Below are 10807 nucleotides of genomic sequence, written 5' to 3'. Positions count from 1 at the left end.
AGCTGGAAAATCTGCTTAAAAGAAAACCAACGCAAGCGAAAAAAAAATTCGATTTAATATTATGGAACAGTTCTGATCCATTCTAAAAACTTCATTTGTCCTGAATAAATAAATAGTGGGAAGGCAGAGGGGCTGTGCGTGCTGCCTGCGCCCGGGCCCTCCTGCTCCTTGCTCGCTCCTCTCGCAGGAATTGTCGGCAGAGCTCCAGGAGGAGACGAGGAATGGACACAGCGACCAGGAACGGCCTGGCCGGAAGAGCGGAGCGGCCCGCGGCTGCTTGTGCAATGCTGCCCTTGATTCCCGCTTCTCCCGCCCGCCTTGTCCTCTCCTGTCGCGTTGATCCTTCCTTTCCCTGCATCCCGTTTTTCCCAGCATCTCCCACACAGGCGCCTTTCCCAGGCACTGCCTGGCTCCTCCTTGCACACCCTTAGGGTGCGCTCAGCGAACACCTTGGCAGGTTTTGGCACTCGGCTGCACTCGGGTGGTATCCGGAGCGGCCGCCGGTTGTTCTCCCCGGCCGTCAGCCGTCGATGTGGATGATGACGGGCCGGCCCTCCTTGCCCTGGCCGCCGAGCTCCAAGGCCCGGCACGCGCGCTCCAGCATGCGGTCCACGGCGCGCAGCACCAGCCCGTAGGCTCCCTGCGCCTCCGCCACCGCGGCCGACAGGGCCAGCATCGACTCGAGCAGCTCCGCCGGGCCCCGGGGCACTTCCAGGGGCCTCTCCGGGGCGCCGGCTTCGCTCTGGGGCTGGGGGGCAGCCGGCTCCTGCCCCACAGGAGGGCAGGACGCCCCACAGATCCCCTCCACGGGGCTGCCTTCTGCCCCGCCAGGACACACAGCTTCTTCCTTGGCAGGGCCGCAACAGTCGGTGCTGGAGGAGCCGGGGGGAAGGCGCAGCCTCCTGCTGACGAAGCGCCTGTAGCGCCGCAGGATCCGCTTGGCTTTCCTGAGCAGGCGCCGCGCGTGCGAGCGCGGCCGTCGCCTCCGCAGCCGGCGGGCCGCGGCGCGAGCCCTGCGGGCAGGGGCCGCCCCTCTCCCCGCTCCCGGCCGCCGCAGCCGGCAGTACTCGTGGTCCCGGAGCGCCGCGGCGGCGTCCCGGCCGGGCACGCAGTAGTCGTGGTCTCTCAGAAGGCGCAGGGCGAGCGCGCTGCTCCAGAGCTGGGCGCTGCTCCTGGCACAGTAACAGTGGTCTTTCCAAACCACCTCACTTAGAGCCTCGATCCGCTGCTGCTCATCTCCAGGGTAAAGTCTCATTTCTTCAGAGCTGCAGGGTCTTTTCTCCACAGTGCCTTGAGGCTCCTCCTTGGGGTTACCCCACACACAGTCCTGACGGCCGGGGTTTCTGTTCTGTTTTGCCACCTCTGGATGAAGCCGGAGCGCCGTGTTCTGGATTTGGTTTGGCTCAACCTCTCGCTCTCCCGTTCCTTCTGCTTCCTTCCCAGGCCAGGACGTCATCCCGGCTCGGGTTTCCGTTGGCACCGTTCCTCCGCCGGCTGCCGCCGTCCCCGGCTGGCTCCCGCCTCCGACCCCTCGGAGCTTGCTGAGCTGCCTGCTCGCCCGGAGCCGCCACTGCGCACAGCGCCCGCCTGCCCGAGAGGATGGGGAAGGGTCGGCCTTCCTCCCGGCACGGCCGCGGGACAGCGAGCGGGAACGCCCGGGAGGGCCCGCGGCAGCCTGGAATCCCCCAGGAAGGACCAGGCACCCGCAAAGGGAGCCCCAGGCACCACGGTGGCCGCGGTGGCCACACAGGAGGAGTCCCAGCCTCCCTGCCCGGAGGGCCGGGAGCTCCGTCCTGGCGCTCCCGAGCCCCGTCGGGCCGGGGCAGCAGCACTCACCCCGCGGCGGGGTCTCCGCTCCGGCCTGCGGCGCGCGGAGCCCGTCGGCCGCCGGCCATGCGGGGAGGCAGCCGGGCGTCATCCTCCGGAGGGCAACGGCGTCTCCCGGGGCTCCTGCGGCACGAGGGCGAAGCGGGAGGCTGTGACACGGCCACGGGTTTCCGCGGGCAGCACGGGCAGGTCGGCCCCAGCCCGCGGGGCTGCAGCCTCCGTTGCCCTCGGCACCGCGGGACACGCGCGGGCAGCCGGCACAGGAGCCCGGTGGGACACACGGGGACATTGAGGTCCCCGTAAGGAGCCCGGGAACCGGGGGCGGCCTTCGGGAGGTCGCTGGAGTCCCGGATCTCTCACGGGACAAACGCGGCCGCGGGGCCGGGCCGGTCCCACTCACCTGCATGGGGGCTGCGGGGTCCGTCCCAGCGCACCGGGCTCTGCGGGGCGCAGACCCACGGCTCCTCCCGGCGCTCCAGCCGGTACAGGATGTCGGGCTTGGGGCCGGGGTAGCCTGCGGAGGGGACAAGCGCCACTTGGTCCTTAGCCCCCTCTTCCCGCAACCAGCAGCTGGGACACAAGGGAGGGAGCTGCAGCCTCCGAGCTGCGTCCGCCCCGGGAGCCCAGCGACCGCTGCCGGCGTTCCTGGCGCTCCCGGGGACGAGGAGAGGCCCCGCTCCCGGCGCTGCCGCCTGCGCTCCCCCGGGCGGTGACCAGCCGGGCGGCTCTGTCCCCGGGCGCGGGGCTGCGACCGGTAGCGCCGCGCGGACGCCCGCGCCGCCCCGTGCCGTCCCCGCGGTACCCAGGGAGGTGAGCAGCTCGTAGTTGGCCACCATGACGCCGCGGTACAGCTCCCGCTGCCACTGCTCCGTCGCCTCCCACTCCGCGCGGCTCAGGTAGACGGCGACGTCCTCGAAGGTCACGGGCTCCTGCGGGACGCGGGGCAGCGCTCAGGGCGCGGACGCCCTGGCTGCACCCGGGGTGGCCCCTGGTCTGTCCGCGGTGACCGGGGCCGGGACAAGAGGCCGGGGCTCAGCCCGCCCGGCGCCGACCGGGGTGGGACATGGATGGGGGCAGCACCTGGGGCTGGGACACTGCCATAGAGAGGGGGGACAGGAGGGCAGCGGGGCGCTACCATAGAGAGCGGGGACAGGAGGGGAGGGGGCGCTACCATAGAGAGGGGGTACAGGAACCATAGAGGGGGGGACAGGAGGGGAGGGGGCGCTACCATATAGAGCGGGGACAAGAGGGGAGGGGGCGCTACCATAGAGAGGGGGGACAGGAACCATAGAGGGGGGGACAGGAGGGCAGCGGGGCGCTACCATAGAAAGCGGGGACAGGAGGGCAGCAGGCAGCTACCATAGAGAGGGGGGACAGGAGGGGAGGGGGCGCTACCATAGAGAGCGGGGACAGGAGGGGAGGGGGCGCTACCATAGAGAGGGCTGACTCCCCGCAGAGCGGCTGGACAGCGGAGGGGGGCGGGGTGAGGGGGGGTCTGGTGGTGACACGGGGGGGGTCCGGGGTTGGTGGGGCCTCGCACCCCCGGGGGGGGAGGGGCAGGAGGGGGGCGGGGTTGTGCTGCCCCCTCCCTGCGTTTCCTGGGGGCGGGGCCTGCCCCTACCTGTCCCGGTCCCGGTCCTGCCATGGCCCGCAGGGCCCCGGTGCAGAGCAGGGGGGCTTTGTGTCCCGGCTTCCGGTGCACCCGACCATCTCAGGCTCCGCACCGGAAGTAGGCCGTGTGACGGGCCGCCCCGGAAGCCGCCGGCCGGCGCTTCCCATGACAGTGGCTTCCTTCCGCTGTACTCTGCCATGCGCTTCCGGCCGAAGCCCCGCCCCCTTCCGTAATGGAGGCGACATCACATGATTGTGACATCCGGCTTTGCTCACGTGAGGCCACGCCCCCGCCCCTACGCGCTGCCTGTCACGTGACCGGAAGCGGCATGGGCGCGGCCATTTTGTGTGCGGCCCTGGTTGCTGGAGGTTCCACTGTGCCGCCATTGCCTGGGGCCGCGGGGCCTGATGGGAGGGGTGGAGCGGCACGTTGCCATGGCGACGCCGGGCCCCGGCGCCTCCCGCGCGGCCTCCTCCGGCTCCGCGCGTCCATCCCTGCGGCTCCCGGTTGTCTCCTGCTGCAGGGACCGGGGCCGCGCTGGCTCCATGTTCCCCCTTGCGGCCGGCTCCACGGGGGCCGTGGCCTCGGCCATGCGCCCGTGTTGCCGTATGCAGCCCTGGCTGGGGCTGGATTTGGCGGGCCTCTTCCGGGGGTGCAGGAGGGGCTGCACGGGGCCGAGCGCAGCCTCTCCTGACCCATGGGCGCAGGAGGAGGCTGTCGTCGAGCTGCCATCGAGCCCGCTGCGAGGGGAGCGCTTCCTGCCTGCTGCCCTGAGCCCAGACTTGCCCCGATCCAAGCGAGCGGCCTCGGGAGCCCTCCATTTTGTTTCACTTTTGCAGGTTCTCTGTCTCCCAACGGTTGTGTTTGAGCCTCCGAAGCTCCCCTCTACAGCCTGTGCTCAGCTCTGCCTGTCTCCTCTCTCTATAGACAGGCTCCGAGCCCTGAGTTGTAAGAGCCGCGCGCACGGAGCCAGTTGTGTCATTGCTACACCCCAAATCCTTGGTGCCTATACAGCCAGACCCAGGCGGTGGAGGTGATCCTACAGCCGGGCATGGAGAGGGGTGACACCTTCTGTGTCCTGGCGTAACACCCGCTCAGGTTGTGCGAGGAACAGGTTGTGCAGGGCAGTTCATAGAATCACAGAATGCGTAAGGTTGGAAGGGACCTCTCGAGGTCATCTAGTCCAACCCCTGCACACGCAGGGTCACCTAGAGCACGTGGCACAGGGCTGCGTCCAAGCGGGTTTGAAGATCTCCAGAGAAGGAGACTCCACAACCTCTCTGGGCAGCCTGTTCCAGGGCTCTGGACCCTCACTGGGAAGGAATTTTTCCTTAAGTTCCTGGGGAACTTTTGGTGTTTCAGTTTCCGGCCGTTTCCTCTAGTTCTGTCGGTAGCCACCACCTCCTCTAGTTCTGTCGGTGAAAAGAGGCCAGCACCATCCTCCTCATTGCCTCCCTTGAGGTACTTCTAGACACTGCTCAGGTCCCCTCTCAGCCTTCTCTTCTCCAGCTGAACAGGCCCAGCTCCCTCAGTCTCTCCTCATAGGGCAGATGTTCCAGGCCCCTGATCATCCTTGTGGCCCTGCGCTGGACTCTCTCCAGCAGCTCCACATCCCTCTTGTCCTGTGGAGCCCAGAACTGGACACAATACTCCAGAACTGGACACAATACTCCAGAACTGGACACAATACTCCAGATGTGGCCTCGCCAGGACTGAGCAGAGGGGCAGGATCCCCTCCCTCCACCTGCTGGAGACGCTCTTCTTAATGCACCCCAGGATTCCATTGGCCTTCTTGGCCACGAGGGCACACTGCTGCCTCATGGTCACCTTGTCGTCCACCATGACACCCAGGTCCCTCCCTGCAGAGCTGCTCTCCACAAGGTCGGTCCCCAGCCTGTACTGGTGTCTGGGGTTATTCCTCCCCAGGTGCAGGACCTTGCACTTGGCCTTGTTGAATTGCATGAGGTTTTTCACCGCCCAGTTGTCCAGTCTGTCCAGGTCCCTCTGGATGGCAGCACAGCCCTGTGGGGTATCGGCTACTCCTCCCAGTTTCGTGTCATCAGCAAACTTGCTGAGGGAGCACTCTGTGCCTTCATCCAGGTCATTGATGAATAAATTGAACAGGACTGGACCAAGGACTGACCCCTGGGGGACCCCACTAGCTACAGGCCTCCAACTAGACTCTGCACTGCTGATCACCACTCTCTGGGCCCTGCCATCCAGCCAGTTCCTAATCCACCTCACTGTGCACTCATCTATCCCACACTTCCGGAGCTTGCCCAGGAGGATGTTGTGAGGGACGGTGTCAAAAGCCTTGGTGAAGTCGAGATAGACGACATCCACCGCTCTCCCCTCGTCTATCCAGCCGGTCATTTCATCATAGAAGGCTATCAGGTTAGTCAGGCAAGATTTCCCCTTGGTGAATCCATGCTGACTACTCTTGAGCACCTTCTTGTCCTCCATGTGCCTGGAGACAACAGCCAGTATGAGCCATCCCATCACTTTTCCGGGGACGGAGGTGAGGCTGACTGGCCTGTAGTTGCCTGGGTCCTCCTTCTTGCCTTTTTTGAAGACTGGCGTGACACTGGCTTTCTTCCAGTCTTCCGGCACCTCCCCCGTTCTCCAGGATCTTTCAAAGATGATGGAGAGCGGCTTAGCTATGGCATCTGCCAGCTCCCGCAGCACTCTGGGGTGCATCCCATCAGGGCCCATGGATTTGTGGGTATCGAGGTTCCTTAGGTGCTCTCTGACCCAATCTTCCTCTACCCAGGGCAAGTCTTCCCCGGCTTCTTCTCTTGTCTCTAGGGCCTGGGGCTCTAAAGGGCTGCCCTTGGTAAACACCAAAGCAAAGAAGGCATTGAGCAACTCTGCTTTTTTTTGTGTTATTTGTAACCAGGGTGCCCATCTCGTTCACCAGCGGGCCCACGTTTTCCCTGATCTTCCTTTTGTTGTTAATGTATTTGAAGAAGTTTTTCTTGTTATTTTTAACGTCCCTTGCCAGATTGCGTTCCAACCGCGCCTTAGCTTTCCTTGTCGCATCTCTGCACTCCCTGACGACGTTCCTGTATTTCTCCCATGGGACCCGTCCTTTTTTCCACATACTGTATACTGTTGCCTTCTGCTTGAGCATTGCCACAAGCTCCCGGCTCATCCACGCAGGTCGCCTGCCCTCTCTGCCTCCCTTCCTACACACAGGGATGCACTGTTGCTGGACGTGGAGGAAGTGCCGCTTGAAAACTAACCAGCTCTCTTGGGCGCCCCTGCCTTCTAGAGCACTAGCCCATGGGATTCTACCGAGGAGGTCTCTGAAGAGGCTAAAGTTGGCCCTCCTGAAGTCCATCGTCGCAAGGCTACTTACAGCCCTGCCTCCTCCTCGTTGGATCCTGAACTCCACCAACTCATGGTCACTGCAGCTGAGGCTACCCCCCACCTTCACGTCTCCTACTAGGCCCTCCCTATTTGATAGCACAAGGTCCAGTAGCCCACGTCTCCTCGTCGGCTCCTCCACAACCTGCGTCAAAAAGTTATCGTCGACGCTCTGCAGGAACCTCCAGGACTGTTTGTGCCTGGCCGTGTTGTCCTCCCAGTTGATGTCGGGGTAGTTGAAGTCCCCCATGAGAATCAGGGCCTGTGACCGTGAGGCAACATCCAGCTGCCTACAGAAGGCCTCATCAACCTCCTCGTCCTGGTCAGGTGGCCGGTAGCAGACACCCACCACAGTGTCTCCCACATTAGCCTGCCCTCTAATCCTTACCCCCAAGCTCTCAACTCGCTCATCCTCGACTCCCAGGTTGAGCTCCATGCATTCCAGTTGCTCTCTCACATAAAGAGCAACTCCACCACCTCGCCTTCCCAGCCTGTCCTTCCTAAAGAGCACATAGCCTTCCATGGCAGCGCTCCAGTCGTGCGAGCTATCCCACCACGTCTCTGTGATTCCGATGAGATCATGACGCTGGGACTGCACACAGATCTCCAGTTCATCCTGCTTATTCCCCATGCTTCGCGCATTGGTATACAGGCATTTCAGGGAAGCAACAGAGGCCACAGGTTTCCCAGGAGGGGTGAGAGAGGACCCTCTGTGATCATATCCCATCCTCACTTCCCCACTCCCATACTCCCGCTGGAAGCCATCTGACCTTGGCTGTGTGGTACTAATCACTCTGTCTGTGTGACACACCCCTTCCCCCTTCTCGCCTAGTCTAAAGCCCTCCTAACCAGGTTGGCCAGCCTTTTGACAGAGACATGTGCCCCTCTTGCTGAGGTGGTTCCCATCATGCCCCACCAGCTGGTGGTCATCAAACAGAGTCCCATGGTCACAGAAGCCAATAGCCGTTTGCCAAGCCCAGCGGCGCAACCAGTTGTTAATTGGCGATATCCGCCTTCTCCTCCTTGTATCCATTCCCCTCGTTGGTAGGATAGAGGAGAACACTACCTGGGATCCCATACCTTTCATGGCCATCCCTAGGGCTCTGAAATCTCGCTTGATATCCCTCAATTTCCCCATGGCATCATTAGTGCCCCTGTGAAACAGTACCGGGGGTAATAGTCAGACTCCTGGACAAGCCTTGGGAGCCTCTCTGTAACATCCTTTATTCGAGCCCCTGGCAAGCAGCAGATCTCTCTGGATGAGGGGTCCGGTCTACACATTGGGGCATGGACCTGACTGCCTCTCTGCAGACAGCCCCCTAGATGGGCCTTGGTTCATGACCTCGTCTATCTGATCCCCAAGTTCCAGGGCCTCGCACCTGTTGGACGTGGTCACTGGTGGAGGTGAGGCGGGCCGTGGAAGGGTTCTCCTGCCACCTCGAGTAGGGACCTGTTTCCATTGTTGATCGTCCCTCGATACTGTTAATTCTGCCCCCTCTGCCCTATGGCAGGAGGGTACTGGGTTTACAGACTGAACTGGGGGGTTCTCTGGGTGGTTTTCCTGGGAAGGTTGCAGCACGCAGCTCCACCAGTCTATTTCTCTTTCACATTCCCTGATGGCCCTCAGCCGTTCTACCTCCTCCTTTAGCTCCACCACCAGGCTGAGCAAGTCATCCAGCTGCTCACACCTAGGGCAGACGGTGTTTCCGCTACTCCCCGGTAACACGGAGAGGCTCAGACATTCCCCACAGCCAGAAACCTGGACCGCTGCATGTTTCTGTGGCGGTTCAGTCTGTGTTGCTGCAGTCTTCCTGGTGGAAGCTCTCTGCCAAGTGGAGACCATGGCTTCACCTGATCCCGCTGCTGGAAGGGTCTGTGCTTTGCCGCAGTTGTTCTCCTCTAGACAAGGAGCTCCGGCACGAGCGTCCGCTCCAGAGCCCTTCCCTTCGGGATATTCGAGCTGGGAATGTTTGGCTCCATGCGGATAAGCGCGACGGGGGCCCAGCAGGAACATCTGGGCAAGGGGTGACGGTGCCGAGCGCCCGTTTGGGCACCCCAGGGTTTGGTGTCAGGGTGCGGGTGCGCGTGCGGACGCTGCCGCCGGGACAGGGCAGCGCTCCGAGCGCCTCCCCATCCATCAGGCTGTCGAGTTGTTCTTGGGACAGTCGGAACGGCTCACGGACATCTCCCCCCGGGTGGGTGGTTCCAAAAGGAGCAGCCTAGGGAATCCAGGCCCTTCCCTTTGTCCTCCTCTGCGTTCCTCCTTTCCCGGAGACGGGACAAACCTGCCTGTGTGCGACAGCTCCTCTCTGTCCCCGGCACAGCAGGACCGGGGACCCCTGGCACGTCCTGGCGGTGCCACATTCCAGCCCTGGCTCCGCAGGGTTGTGCTCAGTGGCTGCAGCACCTTCCTCCCTCCCCTGCCCCGTCCGGCCCCTCGTGGGACCCCTCGTCCCGGGGCTGCCACCAAGCAGCAGCCGCCGGAGGGACCTCAGCGTCGGCGGGTGCGAAACGGCCGCGTTTCCTGCGGCGCTGCCGCCGCTCGGCGGCTCCCGAGCCCGCGCGCTCCGTGTCCCAGAACTGCCATCCCGGCCCACGTGCCAAGGGTGCAGGACGGAGCCGAAGGGGTGACGGCAGCGTGGAGCAGCGAGGACAAGAAACACTCACACGCGTCCCATCAGGGGGTGGCGTTTTCCCACTTTGCCCGCTCGTGTGATCATTGTGCAGTTTCCGCTTTAGAGGGTGGTCGGTCTGTGTGGGCGTTTTTTTCTCTATATCACCAGCTGATGCCAGGGTGTTTGGTGAAGCTGATTTGCTCTTCCTGGAAATCCCCTCCCACCCACGTTCCTATAAAGTCCGTGGCATTTTGCAGTTAAACTGCAGCCGCTGGATCTGGGGAGGGAAAAATACACTAATCAGAAGCTGCGGAATTCAGTCTCCAAGGCAAAGTACACAGGTACTGTTTTTTAATTCTTTTAGAATCTGCAGCTCTTCTTAGGGACAAAAATGGTTGTAATACAGACTTATAGAGTGTGAGCTGTCATTTCATTTTTAAGACTCAGCCAATTATTCTTTGCAAAAAAGATCAGGATGGCAAGAGAGTAAAGGGGAGATTTTGATGGCATTTCTGTAATGCTGATTGAGCAAACTCCTCCTTTTCAAATTTGCTTGTTCTGTTAGTACACAGCGGACCCTATCTGGGTCTTTAACTTCTGATGGATATCTTTGCCCTGAAAATATCCTAGTCCAGGAATGAGAGGGTATTTCTCTGCCCTGACAGAGTGTTTTGGGGAAACTTTTCATTTATTTATATGCAGAGAACTTTTCAAAACTATTTTCCTCTAAATTTGTCCTATGGATCTCTCACATACTTGGTGTTTTTTAAGCTATTCTTAGTTCTTTGCTTGTTTTGCAGTAAGGAAGCTCTTCTTGCAGAACATAGCAGGGGTTTTAATTTCGTTTTGCCCGTTCGTTTTCCTTCGTTGCTGTTGGTGTTTCCCAGCTGCTGCGAGGGTTAAGGCCGGTTCTTTCAATGACTGTTTTAAGTGTGGTGCGGAGCCCCGGAGGCGCCCGGGCTGCGGGACAGTCCCTGCTCCGGGTAGCGGGATCGCTCCGGCGCTGGCAGCGCGGCAGGAGCGGTGCCGGGAGGGAGCCTGGGGCCAGGGCTAGTGCTCAAGGCTTGTCCCGGTTGGTTGTAAAGCAGGGCTGGTGCTCAGGGCTTGGCCCGGTTGGGTGTAAAGCAGGGCTAGCGCTCAGGGTTGGCCCGGTTGGTTGTAAAGCAGGGCTGGTGCTCAGGGCTTGGCCTGGTTGGGTGTAAAGCAGGGCTAGTGCTCAGGGCTTGGCCTGGTTGGGTGTAAAGCAGGGCTAGTGCTCAGGGCTTGGCCCGGTTGGGTGTAAAGCAGGGCTGGTGCTCAGGGCTTGGCCCGGTTGGGTGTAAAGCAGGGCTAGTGCTCGGGGCTTGGCCCGGTTGGTTGTAAAGCAGGGCTGGTGCTCAGGGCTTGG

At 62.0% G+C, this 10807-nt stretch overlaps 1 protein-coding gene across 1 annotated transcript; it reads right to left on the bottom strand.

Annotated features, from left to right (window-relative positions):
- Positions 1-520: 520 nt before the first annotated feature.
- LOC148595677 (uncharacterized) lies at positions 521-8265 on the bottom strand. The gene is made up of 6 exons (XM_088519985.1): positions 8256-8265; positions 8178-8200; positions 2630-2756; positions 2228-2341; positions 1837-1950; positions 521-1587 (listed from the first exon to the last, which is right to left on the bottom strand). Exons 1-6 carry the CDS (start codon positions 8263-8265, stop codon positions 521-523), a joined length of 1455 nt encoding a protein of 484 aa, XP_088376111.1.
- Between the last annotated feature and the right edge of the window lie 2542 nt (positions 8266-10807).

The sequence above is a fragment of the Tinamus guttatus genome, unplaced genomic scaffold, assembly GCF_059628265.1.
Source record: "Tinamus guttatus ecotype Peru unplaced genomic scaffold, ASM5962826v1 Tinamus_guttatus_pri_ptg000078l, whole genome shotgun sequence".
In the NCBI taxonomy this organism is placed as follows: Eukaryota; Metazoa; Chordata; class Aves; order Tinamiformes; family Tinamidae; genus Tinamus; species Tinamus guttatus.
This window is presented reverse-complemented; position numbering and strand designations above follow the sequence as displayed.

What these genes read in the sequence shown, in the direction of transcription:
- LOC148595677 (XM_088519985.1), bottom strand. An exon ending in CCACGTCCAACAGGTGCGAG is followed by an intron (nt 2,757 to 8,177) that starts GCCCTGGAACTT and finishes CGCGTCCCGCAG; the next exon opens with GAGCCCGTGACCTTCGAGGA. An exon ending in CGAGCTGCTCACCTCCCTGG is followed by an intron (nt 2,342 to 2,629) that starts GTACCGCGGGGA and finishes TCCCCTCCGCAG; the next exon opens with GCTACCCCGGCCCCAAGCCC.